This window comes from Sturnus vulgaris, chromosome 17 (assembly GCF_052056855.1).
Source record: "Sturnus vulgaris isolate bStuVul1 chromosome 17, bStuVul1.hap1, whole genome shotgun sequence".
Classification (NCBI taxonomy): domain Eukaryota; kingdom Metazoa; phylum Chordata; class Aves; order Passeriformes; family Sturnidae; genus Sturnus; species Sturnus vulgaris.
Genome location: NC_142259.1, coordinates 7,365,184 through 7,381,281, shown reverse-complemented (window position 1 = coordinate 7,381,281; position 16,098 = coordinate 7,365,184). Strand labels below are relative to the sequence as shown.

General features: G+C 62.5%; 3 protein-coding genes across 5 annotated transcripts; all 3 read right to left on the bottom strand.

The window, feature by feature from the left end:
• Positions 1-1,443: 1,443 nt before the first annotated feature.
• On the bottom strand, positions 1,444-2,887 carry SRXN1 (sulfiredoxin 1). The gene is made up of 2 exons (XM_014890144.2): positions 2,593-2,887; positions 1,444-2,424 (listed from the first exon to the last, which is right to left on the bottom strand). The coding sequence occupies exons 1-2, from the start codon at positions 2,851-2,853 to the stop codon at positions 2,221-2,223; spliced, it is 465 nt and encodes a 154-aa protein (XP_014745630.1). The 5' UTR covers positions 2,854-2,887; the 3' UTR covers positions 1,444-2,220.
• Positions 2,888-4,264: 1,377 nt separating this feature from the next.
• Positions 4,265-9,328, bottom strand: SCRT2 (scratch family transcriptional repressor 2). The gene is made up of 2 exons (XM_014890143.2): positions 9,134-9,328; positions 4,265-7,012 (listed from the first exon to the last, which is right to left on the bottom strand). Exons 1-2 carry the CDS (start codon positions 9,255-9,257, stop codon positions 6,306-6,308), a joined length of 831 nt encoding a protein of 276 aa, XP_014745629.1. The 5' UTR covers positions 9,258-9,328; the 3' UTR covers positions 4,265-6,305.
• Positions 9,329-12,860: 3,532 nt separating this feature from the next.
• Positions 12,861-15,758, bottom strand: SLC52A3 (solute carrier family 52 member 3). 3 transcript variants are annotated; one of them, XM_088174861.1, is made up of 4 exons: positions 15,686-15,758; positions 13,749-14,819; positions 13,371-13,494; positions 12,861-13,247 (listed from the first exon to the last, which is right to left on the bottom strand). In XM_088174861.1, exons 2-4 carry the CDS (start codon positions 14,774-14,776, stop codon positions 13,035-13,037), a joined length of 1,365 nt encoding a protein of 454 aa, XP_088030987.1. In that variant the 5' UTR covers positions 14,777-14,819; positions 15,686-15,758; the 3' UTR covers positions 12,861-13,034. The 3 variants fall into 3 exon arrangements, with proteins under 3 accessions (XP_088030987.1, XP_088030985.1, XP_014745625.2); XM_088174859.1 differs by having other exon boundaries at positions 15,474-15,732; XM_014890139.2 differs by lacking the exon at positions 15,686-15,758 and having other exon boundaries at positions 13,749-14,886.
• Positions 15,759-16,098: the final 340 nt, after the last annotated feature.

Sequence of the window (16,098 nt, the reverse complement as noted above, 5' to 3'; positions counted from 1 at the left end):
ACTGGAGAGACCCATTCCTGTGCCAGCCAGGGGGTTGTGGCACCAGAAGCCCCAGCAGGGGACCAGCTCCCAGTGCCCACACCATGCCAGCACCATGGATGCACTGGTCAGCCTTGGAGATGCTCACACAGAACCTTGGACACAGCTTCAGGTCCTGGCTCCTAGCTGGTGCCAGCGAGCCCTAGGAGTGATGTCAGGACACCCTGGGACTGGCACGGACCTTGGGCACTGCTTGCAGGGGATGGTAAGCTGGAAAAGCAGATCCTGCAGCAGGTTTCCCAGGTGGAAGAAGCCTCCATGGCTTGAAGGAAAAGGAGTTGCAGGATCTGGGCAGCCTCAGTTCATTCCCACTTTGTGGAATTCCCAGTTCTGCTGAGCTGGCTCTTATCTAAGGGATGAGGAGCACAAGCCCGTAAGAGTGGGGCAAACAGAGTTCATGTGGGATGCCCAGCAGTGGGGGCACACAGGATATGGGCAGACATCAGTCCCTGCCATGGGACACCAGTTTTAGGGGCACTCTGGAAATGTCCATATTGCCACAGGAGCTGCGGCAGGAGCTGCTACCTCCTCCCTCCACCCCCCGCTCTCTAACAAGAGGAAACTTTTTAGCACGCCACAATTCTTAGGAGAAATTTATGGCCCATCAGGGAGCCGCGGGCCAGGGCTGCTCTCCGTGAGTGCTTGCAGGGCTTCCTCCCGGCACACAGCTGCTTTGATGCAGCACATGCAGCTCTGCCGCGCCGGAGTCTCCCTCCGGTCCCCTCCCCTCATCCAGCACCCCCAGCCCACCCTGCTCTTCCTCCCCAGTGGATCCTGCGGAAACGTGGAGGCAGCGGTAAATTGTGCCCTGTCCGATGCCAGCACTGCCAGCTCAGGCCGTGCCCTCCTCTCCCAGCCCGTTTCTGCCCTAGGGGAACAGGATCCGTTCCGGGAGGAGCATGGTTGATAGGGCAGAAATGTCCGGCAGCAGTTCCTGTCCCAGTCCTGCTGACTCACGACGTGGTGAGTGAGTCAGTGCCCTTTCCCCTCCCTGGATGGAGGCTCTCGACTTAGAGGGATGCTGGGATGCCCAGGGGATGATCGAGGCGTTTTCTCCAGGCTGCACGTGGGGTCAGGATGTGGTGCTTGCAGAAATGACAGCATCCCAGCATGGCAGGACCGCATGCATCCCCACAGCTGGGCCAGAGCTGACCCTGAATTCAGCTCCATGGCAGGGCAGGCTGGCAGAGCATTGTCCTGTCACAGCATCCACCTCCCAACACAGTAGCCATTCCCTCGGAGAACATCCACCTCCTTGCAAGGCATCTGCCCTTGTTCTTTCTGTCTGCCCACAGCCACTGGTCTTGCTGGTGCCAGGCCACCATACTGTGCCGTGCTGTGCCATGCTGGACCACTGCATCCCTGCTCCCAACCTCAGCATCCTCTAGCACCACGCCAAGGATCTGCAGGGGTTTTGATCATCTTTATTCCAGTTGCGGCAGTGGGTGTCCCCACCACAGGATTTTGGACATGTCCCCCACGGAGACTGGGACCACAGGTGAGCCCAGAGTCGCTGAAGGAGGGTTGGGGACTGGCCATGCCGGGTCGGCTGTGTCTCTTCCCCGTGTCCTGATTCTGTTGTGTCCCAGTTCGCTTGTACCCCTTCCCGGTTCATCTGTGCCCCGAATGAGCTGTGACTTGTCCCAGTTCCATTGTGCCCCGGTTCAGCCATTCCCGCTTGAGCCATGCCCCGGTTTAGCCTGTTCCATCCCGGTTCAGCTATTCCCGATTGAGCCGTGCCCCGCTTCATCCCACCCCAACTGGTTCATCCCGTCCCGATTCGTCCGGGTTCGTCCCGGTTCATCCCGTCCAGTCCCGGTTCTCGCGGCCGCTGCGGGCGGCGCAGCGCAGCACAATAGCGCCACCTGCCGGCCCCGCCGGGCACCTCCGGGTACCGGTGAGAGCCTGACCTGTCCCGGCTGGAGGGACCCCGAGGACCCTCCAAGTCTGGGGGACCCTCACCCATCCCGGCTGGATGAGCCCTGGGGACTCCCTACGTGTAGGGGACTGTGACCCATCCCGGCTGGATGGACCTTGGGGACTCCCCAAGTCTGGGGGATTGTGACCCATCCCGGCTGGAGGGACGCCGGGGCTGGGGACCCCGCCCACATCCTCACCAAGGGCTCACGGGTCGGAACCAACAGGGACAGAGGGGCTTCTGGGCATCCTCGGGGTTCTGGCCTAGCGCAGGTGAGGTGTAGAGGAGCCGAGGTAGGTACGGAGGTCGCTGAGGGTGGAGGGGATGATCTTGGCGGGGATGGTTTCCCGGTGGAGTGCCTGGTGGGCAGCAAAACGGTGGCAGCCCCCGAAGGAGTAGAAATAATCACCGCCCTCACTGCCTTTGACCCAGAGCACGTCGATGGGGGGCACCCGCTCAGGATCTTCCTGGGAAAGGAGAGAGACATCCAAGAGCAACACACCCCGGCATTCCCAACCTGCCCTGATACTCCCCGACCTGACTATGCCAAGGCTTGGGTGCCGTCAGCTTCCCCAGCAGTGCCCTCTGAATGGGTGCAGGAGGGGCTGCCTCTGCATCCCAGGGGCTGTACTCACCTGCAGGGTCTCCATCAGGCTCTGCACCTTTCCCGAATCCAGCTCTGCCGGGATGGGCCGGATGAGGACACGCATGGGCACGTTGTGCACGGCCGAGATGTGCTGTGTATGGATGCTCCTGTTTTCGTCCTCAGCCATGGCTGTGGCTGTCGGCCGGCCTTTGCCTTCCTCTGTCCTGCTCAGCCGAGCCCTCCGCTCTGCCCGGAGCAGTGCAGCGCCCAGCCAGGCCCCTCTGCTTCCTCCTTGCCCAGCCATCGTCATCGTCACAGCCGCCGCCCCACTGTTTTGCAGAGTCACAGTGAAGGGGCAGGACAGACTTCCGGGCCGGGTGCCAGAGCCGGCTGGCCTGCTGCCTGCTCCGGAGAGCCTGCAGTCAGGGCTGCCCTCGGCTCCTCCTTCCCATGGGACATCCATGGGCACACGGCAGCTGAACCTCCACCATGTGTGCAGGGGTCCCTATCCTGCCCCCTGGGAGTCTGGGGTCCCACCTGGCCGTGCCCGGCACTACGGATCATCCGGCAACTGAGAGCTGGGTTATGCCCCCCACCTGCCTGGCTGTGCCAGGAACACGTCCCCAACCCAGAGCCCCCTCCCTCCTGCGCTGACACCTACGGGGTCCACGGCAAGGAAGATGAGGTATGAAACAACTGCAGAACTGAGCAATGATGCTGGAATGCTCCACAGCGGGCAGGCATTGAAGAACTTCAGCCCTGAGTCTTTCTAGGTCATTTCTTCAGACCAATGTTCCAAATGGGGAGAGGCTCCCAGGAAGAACTGGGTCTCCCACCCTCTGGCTGCTGCAACCAGGACACCCTGAATCCACTGCAGGGACACGATGACAGGGGATGGCTGCTCCCAGTGCCCTCACCCTGGCTCCCTGGTGTCATGGAGGGTCCTCAGCTCCAGAGCTGACTCAGAATCATGTAGATGATGGTCAGGGACGGATTTGTGAGGCTCTGAAATTAGTTTTTTGCAAGGTGAATCTGGTAATGACTTTGCGGGTGAAAGATTGCACTTGAGGTCACTGGGAGCCCAGGGCTCAGCGAGGTCTTTGCTGACAAGCTGGATGCTAAAATTAGTTTGCCTTCCCCCACTGGCACCCACATCTGAGAAAGAGGAAATGAGGAAAGAGGAAAGAGGTGGGGAGCAGGAATGCCTGTCTGCCCCTGGGAGCAGGGCCTCTGCTGGGTAGTCGCCACGGGCGAGTTCAAATAAAATTTGCTCACAGAATCCTTCCCACTCATCGCAGCGGCGCCCCGGGGGTGTGTGTGAGCATTACCGGCGCCCTCCCCGGGCTGCCCGCCGGGCTGTGCGCCCGCTGCTGGGATTTCACACGCCGCTTTACTTCCAGGTCAGCGCTCTGCCGCGCTCACAGCCCCCGGCGCTCTCACGAGCAGGGTGGCATCGTAAGCCCTCCTTGTCACAGTCGGGGGTTGTCTGGCTGCTGCCCACTGGCTGAAGGGCTGGCAGGGCACTGTGGGATGCTCCGGGGGACTCAGCCACCCCTTCCCAACGGTCTGCCAGGACATCACCCCTCTCTTTTGGTCAGTTCTTTCCACGATGCTCCAGCCCAGGAGTGAGTATGGGCACAGGCCACCGTGGGATGGACAGGCTGGCAGCACACGTCCCGCCACCCGCCACCGCCGACACACAAATCCCCCAAGACACATGGTTAGTGGCAGAAATCCCTTTTATATCCCTGAATTGCGTTACAAGTAATACTGCGGGTGGCCGGATCTCAGTAGACTTGTCATACTGGGGCTGGCGAGTACAAAACCTGGCAGAAAAAATCTATCATGCACGGAAAATTATTGCTGTAGTATCTGCTATTTACAGGAGAGAGGGGCAGAGGCGCAGTGCTCCAAGCCTGCCGGCCTCAGGACACCGTGATCCGCGGAACGGCGCCAGCATCGAGGGGAAAACCCGGTGGGGTGCCCGCGTGGCCAGGGCGATGCTCATCCCCTCTGTGGGGTGCAGACGTGTGGTCACGGTGCCATGGCAGCGAGGACCATGACAGGGACATCCCCACTCAACCCGTGACCATGACAGGCACCGAGGCAGCGGGAGGAAGACGGTGCAGGGAGGAAGACGGCGCAGGAAGACGGTGTGGGGGTGCGCGAGTGCGGCCCCGTGGGTGCCGGGCTGAGTCCCGAAGTGTTGGGGACCGGCACGGGGTGATGGGGCTGTGACAACTCGCGGCCCGAGGTAGGAAGCGGAGGCGTGGGTCGGGCCCCGCTCCGGAATGCCGTGCGCGGAGCTTGCTCCGGGGCCGGTGCGGGGCCGCTCCGCCGGGAGGTTGCATAGAGTGGCTGGTTTGTCCCCATTGGGCTGGCGCGGGGCATGGAGCAAAGCAGGAGCCCGTGGCAGCAAGGAAGACAAAGGAGAAGGGCTTTGCCTTTGGGGGAGGCTTGCAGGACATGGAGCCTGAGCTGCCGGGCCAGCTTGTGCCCTCCTGCCTCCGCGCCCGCCACACAGTCCGCTCTCGGGGTCCTGTCCCCGTCCGTGTCGCCGTGGCTGTGTCCTGGGCACGGCAGCTCTGGTGCAGCTCTGCCACCTCCTGCGAGCCAGCGCTGGCATGGCCCGGTCAGTCTTGACAAATAAATAGTGAAAAGCATAAGTTATAAATAATATAAATAAGAACATTTAAATAGACTCACCCAAACTTTACAGCTACTCTGACCCCCTCCTCCTGAGTGCAGGTGGGGGACAATGGCAAGGGAGCCGGGAGCCGGCTGGAGAAGGGGCTAGGGATACATGGGGGGGGGGGTGGTCGGGGGTTCGGGTACTACCTGCCCCAGGGCTGGGTCTCCAGCCCAGCTGCCAGCCCAGCCCTTTGCATGGTGAGGGAGGCTGCACCTGCCTGGGGGGGCTATTCCCTATCATCGTGGCAGGGGCCAGTTGTGCCAGGCCAAGCCAGGAGCTGGGAGCCAACAGAGGACCTGTCCTGTGGATCCCTGCTGGAGCCCCTGGCTCTTCCCTTGGCTCTTCCCCTGGCTCTTCCCCTGAATCCAGGGCTGCGAATCTGCAGTGCCAGGGTGAACACTGTGCCATGGGGCAGAGGGGCAGCAGGGTACCCTGTATGGTGGGCTGCAGGGACCCCAGGCTCCAAGGCTGACTGGCAGCCCTGCCTTCTGTCAGCCTCAGTGGCCATCAGTCCTGCCGAGCTGGCAGTAACACCAGCCCATGGTCTCATCAGGATTAGGGTCAAGCAGAGGGTTTGCTCCTAGCGGGGAGCAGAAAAGTGTCTTTTCTCCCCCGGGATCCCCCGGGAAGAGAAGCAGCAGCTCTAAATAAATAATAGTAATAAATTAAATAAATAAAGGTGAAAATCACAAGCTAGGGGAGGAAAATCTCTCCTGGGTCTAGAAGAGGTCCCCAGGTGAGTCCCCCGCAGAGAGACCTGCCTGGCTGCGGGGTGGCTCTGGGACCCAGGGGAAAGGAGCTGGATCCCACTGTTGGGGAACCCCTTCCCAGGGAGCAGATGGGGAGTGAGTCTGTGGGGATGTGTCCTCCTGCCTCCGCACAGCAACAAACCAGCTGGTTGCAGCTGCAGGAGTGCTGGCACAGGGACTGAGACCAGGATAGGATAGGGATGGGGACAGGATGGAATTTATAGGGTAATAGGGATGGGGATGGGATGAAATGGGAACAGGGATGGGGATTGGATAGAAGGATGAGGTTGGGAATGGGGATGTGCCACAGGGGTTGGGAGGCTAATTCCCTATTGCACAGCTATGTTCAGAGCCCTTGAAGCAGGCGGACTCGTAGTGCTTGTTGAGGTACGACTTGAGGGCGAAGGTCTTCTCGCACTGCTTGCACTTGTAGTGCTTGAAGGCAGAGTGGGTCTGCATGTGGGCGCGCAGGTTGGAGCGGTCGGCGAAGGCTTTCCCGCAGTGGGAGCAGCCGAACGGCTTCTCGCCGGTGTGGGACCGCATATGGCCCTGCAGCAGCCAGGGCCGGCTGAAGGCTTTGCCGCACACGTCGCACTTGTGCTTGAGGTTGTGGGTGAGGACGTGCATGGCCAGGGCGGGCATGGAGACGTACGCCTTCCCGCAGGTGGGGCATTTCCTCGCCATCTTGCTGTCCAGGCTGCGGTGGGTCTGCTTGTGCCGGCTGAGGTTGGAGGAGGTGGCGTAGGTCTTGCCGCACTCGGGGCAGGAGTGACGGTGGCTGCCGCGGCGCTGGCTCTCGCTGCGCCGGCGCGACCGCCCGTCCGTGATGAAGAAGGCATCCATGGAGTAGCTGTCTGTCACTGCCGCCTCTCCATTGAAGTAGCGGGCGGAAAAGCTGGACTGGGGGCTCTCGGGATCGCTGTACTCCTCGTGGCCGGGTGCATAGGCTGGGTCTGGTGGCGGTGGTGGCAGGCCTTGCTTCTTGTCAGTGTCATAGCCGGCTGGCGCCAGGCAGTGCTGGAGGTACCCTGTGGAAACAACACAGTGGGGTCATTGTCCCTCCAGAGCAGCCTTACCAGGGACAGCAAAAAGCCACAAGCTAAAATTTCCCATAGGAGGTGCAGAATCAGGGTTGTCCCTCCAAACCGTTTTCTGTCCCTGATGAGCCACTGAGCACCAGAGATGCATTGTCCTGCCCTGGCTCCTGTCTGCATCTGTCAGCAGGATGGGTCCCATCCTGCAGGGCTGCCTGGGATGGGAACTGGGGATGGAGCTGCAGAACGTCCAGCTGCGCCTGCCCCGGCTGCGGGCAGCCCCCGGGGGCCATTAGCCATCAGACAGCTGTCAGTGCCGGGAGCTCATTGTTCACGGGGCCATGCCGGTAATGAGCTACGCTCCGTAGGCAGCCGGGATGAGGGGGATGAGGCTGCTCCAGGTTCCTCTTCCTCAGCTAAGGGGCTAGGAAAGCCTCCCACCTCTCTGCTGTCCCCACAGGACCTATTCTCTGGAGATGGGACAGCACCAGGAGGGCAGCAGCACCAGGTCCCTGGCCTCCTGCCAAATTGAGTGACCCACAGCCCGCCAGATGTGGAGCCAGGCTCAGCTACCACTCCATTGGTGTCACACACATGTGACATTGGTGCAAGTCTTCTCATGACACTACTTTGTATGTGGGACTCCCAACCAGTGTCAGAGTGGGCGCTGCATTGGCATCCCAGTCCCTCTGTGCTGTCATACAAAGGTCACAGCAGGAGCAGCACTGCAGCCCCACTCCCACCAGGCCAGCAAACCTGGGGATGTACCCCAAGACCCCCAAATTGGTCCCAGCAATCCCCTGCCCTTGAAGCTGCTTCAGATGCCTCATCCCCACTGATAGGGACAGAAGGGCTATCAGGGGCTTGGGGTCAGTGCACAGCTGGGCTGACCCATGCACACCATCGGGGAGCGGGGACATCTCACCACAGCTGCAGCCGAGCATCTCCTAAATCCACACACCCTCTGGCAGCATCCACGGGACCCCTTGGCAAGGAAATGCTGCTGTTTGTCCCGTGGCGGTCAGGGGTGCCTGCTGTGGGGAGGGGGCTGTGTGGCAGGGGCAGAGCCGGGCCCCCCCGTCCCCCGCGCCGTGCTGACAGCGCGGGCTGTGCAGAAAGCGCTCTGCTCAGCAATTTCTCACGCTGCCTCCGAGCATGCAGCAAGGTTATTTCCAGGAGAGCAGCGTCGGCAGCTTCTGCCCAGCTGCAGCACATCCCTCCCCCACCGGCTCCTGGTTGATGGGGGGGGAGCAGAGGACCCCGAGGCCAGACCGGCTTCGCACCCCGGCCCCTGTCAGGGAAAGCCCACCAAGGGCTGGGGAGCATTAGAAAAGGGGGTACAAGCGCCGCAGCGGCTGGGCGATGTTAGCTTGTGCGTGGCTGGATCAGGCCCATTCCCGCATCTAGCTCCGTTTCCCAAACCGCGAACAACCAGGACTCCCCAGCCTATGCAACAGACCACCCGACCCCCGGCTAGCCCCTCTTTCTGGGCAGGTGCCCGGGCTGCCCCGTTGGGAGGCTCTGCAAGCCCAGGGAACTCCGAGCCCACCCCAGCGTTCCCCCGCAAGACGGGATTCCAAGGACCACGGCTACCTCCAGTCCAGCCTTTTGCACCTCTCCCGCTGCTGGGGGTACCCCCTATTCTCTCCTCCCCGCTCCCCCTGCCCCAGAGGGCGCAGGCCCCCCCCGCGCTCCCAGAGGGGCTCGGGGCACCGCTGCGAACAATGAAACCCTCCGGCACGGCGAGGCTGCCACCCCCGCCGCCCCCGCAGACCGGTTGCTTCTTATCCCCCCAACTTGTCGTGGGAAGGAGCCCACCTCGGTGCCCCACGGGCAGGGGGGACTCGGGGCTGCCCACGGGGCTGACGCTGTCACGCAGGGGATGTTTCCCCAAGGACCAACTTCGGCAGCGGACGGTGGCCCCGGAGCTGGGGACAAGACGGCGACGAAGGATGACACACCCCACCCCGCACCCCTCGCCCGTCGCGGGACACAACGCGGGGACCCCCTCCCCGTCCTGCCCTGCGTCCCCCCGTGTCTCCTTCCCGGTGCCCCGCCGGGCGCACGAACAATAGAGGCGGGGGGGCCCCTCCGGACCCCCGGCCCCTCACTCACCATCGCCGGCGGCGGGGCCAGGCAGCGTGTAGGGGGGCTCCAGGGGGGCGTAGGGGGGCGCGGGGGCCCCGGCGGCCGGGAACGCCTCCGCTTTCAGCTTCTTCACCAGGAAGGAGCGGGGCATGGCGGGGCCGGGCAGCGCTGGACACCTCCGGTACCGGCACCGCCACCGGCCCCGGCCCCCGCACCGGCCCCGGCCCCCCCCCCCGCCCCGGCGCTCGGCCCCGGCGGTGCGCACAGAGAGGCGCGGGGAGGCGAGTGCGAGGGGCGGGGAGGCGGCAGGGCGGCGAGGAGGAGGAGGAGGAGGAGGAAGAGAAGGAGGTGGGGAAGAGGGGGAGGAGGAGGAGGAAGGCAGGCGGTCGAGGGGGGAGGGGGCCGCTTCGCCCGGCCGCGCCCGGAGCCCCCCCAGAGCCCCCCGAGCCGCCGGCAGCGCGGGGTGCCCCGGGCATCACGACACTGTGGGGTCCCTGGTCCCTCCCCCTGGTTCCTCCCCCCACCCCGGCCACGGACAATGGGGACACAGGGGGACGGGGGGAGACGAGGGAGGGAGGGGGGGCACATGCCTCTGCCTCCCACCGCCTTTGTCTCCCTGCCGCCAGTTCCCGGGGCCAGGGAAAGACGGGTCTGCCGAGCAGGAGACCTCATCCCCTTCTCTGTCCCCATCCATGTCCCCTGTCCCCATTCCTGTCCCTTGTCCCTTGTCTTGTCTCCATCCCTGTTCCTGCTTCTTGTCCCTTTCTCCTTCCTTGTCCTTGCTCCCTGTTCCTATCCCTGTTCCCAGTTCCCATTCCCATCCATCTTCCCTGTTCTCATCTCTGTCCACAGTCCCTTTTCACTGACCCCTTTCTCTTTCCCTTCTCCCTCCTCCCTTCCCCTGTACCATTTTCTCTGCCCTCAACATTTTCCCCTCTTCTTTTTCATCTCTGTCCCACCTCTGTCTTGTCCCCATCCCTGCTCACTGTTCCCATCCCTCTTTTCCCACCTTCTCTCCCCTTCCCCTGTCCCTGTCCCACTCCCATTCCCCAGGAAGCACCATGACCTTCGGAGCCACAACAATAGCTGGGCTCGTGGCAGTTCATTGTTCCCGGCCAGAGCTCCCACTCTTCCTCCCCCCTCGTCTCATTGGAGTTCCCACTCGCATTCCCCCCCTCCTCTCTGCGCTCCACTGCAGGCAGCTGGTGGTCCGGGGATGCCTTTCCCTGCAGTTGTGCCATCTAAAGGCCGGAGTTGTGCCATCTGAGGGCCAGTGGGTGACACGGGGACCTGACTGGCAGCTGGCCGTGCTCTCCCTGAGCCTCGTGCAATGCCAAGAGTGTTGCAGCATTTAATAAGGACGGTCCCTCCACTACCACGGCCGGCAGAGTGCTGGCACGGCTGGCACGGGGCAGCCCTGGGCTCACTAGCCCCTTTGGCCTGGGATGTGGCACCAGGTCTGGGGACCAAAAGCAGCATCCCCACAGGCAGCACTGTGGGCCTGCCTGCTCACAGCCACGTCTGATCCTTCAGTTGTGCCCAGAGCCACATCTGGATCCAGCCCTGCATCGCAGTGCCCCTGCTCCACTGCTTTGTGTGGTACTCCACAGCCCAGGGCATCCCACAGCATCCCACAGTATCCTATAGCCCAGGGCATCTCACAGCCCACATCATTCCACAGCCTAGAGCATCCCACAGACCACAGCATCCCACAAGCATCTGATATCCCACAGCATCTCACAGCATCCCAGAGCTCACAGCATACCCCATCCCAGAGCATCCCATATCTACAGCACGCCACATCCTACAGGATCCCAGGGCTGCTCCCCATGTGGGCTGGAGTCTCTCCACTTGCTCCCGCAGCGCTTGGCCAGGGATTGCCAGCAGCACCACGAGCCCCATCTGTCCCTGCAGCGCTGCCCTGACGTCAAGGCTCTGCCAAGTTCAAGGTCACCTCTCCCGCAGGGCTGCGGCCCGAGGGGACATTGCCTGCCGGGCTGCTCGCGGCATCCCACACACACACACTGGGCTCCCGGCCTCCTCTCCCTGATTTATTTATCCGTGCGTGTGCCTGCTCTCTCCTGGAAGGCACGTTTGCACAGCGGGCGATTACTTACGCCCTAGTTGGGCCTGCCTGCCCGCTGCCCGCCCGCTGCCCGCTGCCTGCCTGCCCGCTGCCTGCTGCCTGCCTGCCCGCTGCCCTGGGATTTTGTCTCTCTCCAGGCTGCGGTGTAATAAGGGAGGTAATTAAGTGTAAAAGGCAGAAGGAGGGAGGGCTGGGAGGGGGGAGCAGCCCCGGCTCCTTTCGGAGGCAGGGGACTGCGATAATGTATGGTAATAACCGCAGCCAGCCCTGCCGAGCTGATAGCGCTGACGGCAGCGCCTGGGCCCCCCCCCAAACCTGCCCCCGCCACTGTGGGGAGGGGGAGCAGCGCTAGAAGAAAGGCTCAGCCTTCCTCCACCGGGTTTGTGCCTTCCTGAGCAGCTGTATGGAAATAATTCCCATCGGAGGCAATTGTTTCCCAGACAAGAGGGAGGGGGCTGCGGGGGTACTGTGGGTGAGGGGTTTTGGGGGCTCCCAAGGGCAGGATCATCCTCTCGGGGGGCAGGAGGAGAGAGGTCAGGTCCTTATTCCAGTTCCCAGTCTACCTACAAGGGACATATCCTGCTACTGGAAGGAGACAAGCTGCCCTGTGGTGTCCCCACATCTCCCACTGGTCCTCAGCTCCCCCATCCTCCATGGATCCTGGACACGGGCTGTGGGGTCAGCCAGGATCTGCCAGAGGATTCCCACTAGTGCCAGGAAGCAGAGCCCTCACTCGTGCCCTCTCTGCTGCCTCAGCTGCAGGACCCCCACCACTGCCAGCTTGGGGGGCTGCTGGCCATTACGTATTCCAATCTCGTCCTTCCCAGAGGCACTCGGGTCGCAGCCAGAGCCCCGAAGTGGCTCCAATCCGTGGTCTGGTGCTGCCGCCAGCGCAGGGAGCAGATGCCAGACAAAGGGCCGGGGACAAAGGCCCGGCTGCTTCGTGCCCCAGGGAAGGGGCGCAGGCGCGTGCAGGGCACGGGTGCTGTCCCATCCCGGGGCTGCCACTGCCCCGACCTCCCGTGCTTGCCATGCCCCAGTGTCCACCCGGCCCCCACCCTGGCTGGCATGGCTGGGGCACAGTTGGCTACCAGGTGGGCCAGCCCTGGCACTGGTGCTGTGCCACCTCTGCCACGGTCACTGAGCCCACACTGCTCTGCTGCGGCCTCTCTCCAGCTCTTCCCATCTCAAGGTGCAGCAAGGCTGAAATGGGGTGCAGGGAAGCACAGGGCTATGGGGAGGGAGCACAAAGCATGGATGGGACCATAGCAGAGGGTGGCAAACATGTCACTCAAGTCCCACTGTGCCTCAGTTTCCCCAGCTGCTACTGGGGGCCTTGTAAAAGTTCCATGTTCCCCCACCGTATTCCCCCACCATTCCCCTCCCCATGGCCGCCTTTGTCCCCACTCCCCTCAGCTGGTTCCAAACCCTCTGTTTGGGGGCAGCTGCCACAGTACAGGGCCGGGAACGCCACTGGTGCTGCCGGGTGCAGCTGGGGCTGTGCCCACCCACAGAGTCCAAGGGGGCTTTAGGGCACGATGCCAAATAGTGCCGGACCCCCCAGAGGAAGGGACTGGACATGGCCCCAGTTGAGAGGTACCCAGGTGGGGAGTACTGGCACAGACAGCCCCATCAGCATGGAGGATGTGGGCAGCAGAGAGGCAGAGAGCTGAATAAAACACCTTCTATTGTTTTCAGATGATGGGAACACCCCGTGCCCAAGATGGGGACACAGCCCTGAAGAAGCTGCTCCCTGGCAGAGCCCATCAGGGAGCTGTGATTGCAGCTGTCCCAGTGCCAGCACTGCTTCCCAGCCAGCCAGCCCTCCTGATTTTTGGGAGTTCATGCTGGGCACTGCAGGCTGCAGTAGTCAGCAGATTTGAAAAGGCTGTAGACGTTGACAAGGGGGAACATGAGCAGTGCCCCGAGGAGGGAGCCCAGCTGCTCTAGTGCCCCGTACCACACCAGTGCACTGTGGCTGCAGCTCCGCAGGATCACCCCGGCCATCACCTTCATGTAGGAGAGTGTCCCGGTGAACAGCACCCAGGAGAGGACCTGGTGGCATAGGTGGAAAAGTGATCAGGGCCAGGGGTTTCCCACTGTGGGGACATTGTGGTGAGGTCAGGTCCAGGTGTGGCATCAAAGACCTCCCTGAGTGAGAGGGACACCGTGACTTACAATGATGACATCGCCCCATTGGGACTGCTGGAGGAGTGGGCAGGGACTCATCACTGCAATAGCCATGTTGTAGGCACCAAAGCCTGTCCCTGCCACGGTGAGGATGACCATCAGGGTCAGGGATCTGCAAAGGACACGTGAGTGTCACTGGAGAACACTACCTGTCCCTGGTGAGCAGCACAGGCACGCAGCACATTCTGGCTCCTTGCTGGCTCCATCCTCCTTTCTGGGGGTGTCTGTGCTGCCAGGGCATGGACACCCCACAAGCCCTCTCCCACCCAGTGCTTACACCCCCAACCCTTGCAAAGTAGGGGCCACTCTTGGGGCAGAAGCCCCTGGTGTGCACCCTGATGCAACCCCCAGGGCCCTGCAACCTACCTGCTGGGCAGGAACATGGCCACGATGCAGGCGAGGGGGTTGGCCATGGAGCTAAGTGTGGTTGCCAGGTGGTAGGTGGTGTGTCCGTAGGGCAGGCAGGAGTAGGACTGCACAGATGGCAGGGCCCCGTTGGTCAAGGCACTCACCCAGGTGACGAGGAGGTAGATGAGGGTGAGCTGGGCTAAGGAGTAGGAGACCTTCTGTGGCAGGATGTCCCCAGGTCCCTTGGGATCCTTTGGGCATGAGCAGCCTCTGCTCAGCTGCGAGTCAGCTCCCTCATCAAGGATCCGGTCAAATGAGTTCAGCACAATGTTGCTGGGAAAGAGGTGCTGCTGAGAGAGCTCCCACACCTTGGGCTGCCGGGTGAGGAAGAAGAAGGCCAGCAAGCAGGTCAGCATCATTGCAGTCATAAGCAGGAAAAAGATGAGGGTGGAGAAGTTGGGTGGGAGGTATTGGGTCTCCAGCTGAAAGATGGTGCCCTCCACAGTCTCGTTGCCAGTGGTGATGTTGACCTCGTAGCTGACATTGGTGCAGCTGGAGACACCAGAGCCCTGGCCCAGGGCAATGAGAGCAGGGATCAGACCACTGAGCCCTTCACCTATGAAGAAGGTGTTCGTGTACTGGGGCTGCAGCTGCATCATGAAGGGCAGGAAGGTGACAGAGGAGGTGCAGTCCACCAGGGCCAGGAAGAAAGTAAGGATTAGGAAGGCGATGCTGTGGGATGTCCCAGCAATGAGGGATGTGTGGTTCCAGAGGAAAGCCAGGAGCAAGCAGGCCATGACACCCACGGACACGATGGCATAGATAACAGCCACCTCCTTCAGCAAGCCAGGCCGAAAGCGATTCATGAGGGTGACAAAGAGTGGTCCCACGTTGGCCATCTGGATGATGATGGTGATGTAGGAGGGGAGGTACCACTGCTCTGGCAGCACCGTCACCAGCAGTGGCACCTCCACCCACAGCCCGTTGATGGCCACCCAGGAGCCCATGCCGAAGGCACAGGCCAGAAGGTGGGTGAGCAGTGCCATGGCTCAGGGCTGGGTGCCTGGGCCGGGGAGTGACGCTGCTGTGCTGTGGAGAGAGACTTTGATAAGTGGTGAGGTGAGATCTTCCAGATCCTGGCCATGTCCTCCCGTGACAACTGCTGGCGTTGGCAGAACAGCTTTCCTCCTACGTGCTGTAGGGGTGTGGGACCCACAGCCCAACCCAGCCCCACTTTGCCCTCTGCAAGCCCTGTGGACCCCCCTGCCCCCTCCAAGTGATGATACAATGCCCTCCTGCCCTGGGTGTGGATCCTGATGAGCTTCACCTAGTCTCATCCCGGAGGGCTGAGGCTTGGCAGCAGCAGGTGCGGTACCCTGGAGGGCATTGAACCTGTGCCAGCTCACGTTGCAGTTCCGTGCAGCTCGGCACAGCCGCAAGCAGGGTGAAGAGGGCTCTCACCTGGGGGCTGAGTGGCCTGGGCAGCTGCTCCGCTGGGAATGGACGCCTCGTTCCTCCCACTGCATCTGCAGGGCAGGACGATGCCCGTCCCCTCCCAGCCAGGACCCGTGCGATCCCGTCACGCTCCGGTGGCACGGAAGACAGGCCCCAGCAGCCCAACCTGCAGCCCAGCCTCTGCTCGTACCAGTCAGCTGAGTCAGCTGGGCTCCGGACACATCCCTTGCCCACTCCCATCCCGCTCCTGGACAGAACTCTCACGTCCCGTGTCCCTACGTTCCGTACCCCCGCGGTCTCACAGAGCCGTCTCCAACCCTCTCCTGGGGCGCTGAGGCCGCCGGAGGAAAGTCAGGTCTCACGGGGCTGAGCCTGGCGGGCACAGCGATCCACCCATGGCCCCGGCCCCGCGGGGAGGCAGCGCGCTGGGGAGCAGGAGGCAGGAAGGAAACGGGCTCCGGTCTGACCGGTCCCTCGGCAATCTCCCAAGGGCAACTCACTGCGCTTTGGGGGAACCGGCAGCACCACGCGGGCAGGAGCCAGTCCTGGCTGCCGGAGCAGTGACGTGACGCCGGCGCGTCACCACCTCCGGATGCGGACGGTGATAGCCTGGCCCTGCTCTGTTCTTCGTCTTGATCCCAGCTGGCAGATTCTCTAGCTCAGGGGGGTTATTATTCTTGGCGGTGTCCTGGACTTTGTCCCTGTCCTCGCCTGAACCGTGTCCCACCTATCACAGACACTTCTTGCAGGTGCAAGTGTCACCCGGTGACGGTTCCTGACCCCATCAGGATCTCTGCGGGGTCACGGGTTGGCATGGGGCGCTGGGAAACCTCCGAATGTGGCAACTGTCCCACTTCGGGACACTGCGGGGACCAAGCCGTGAGCCAGCGGATGAGCCATTTGCACCGGTAGG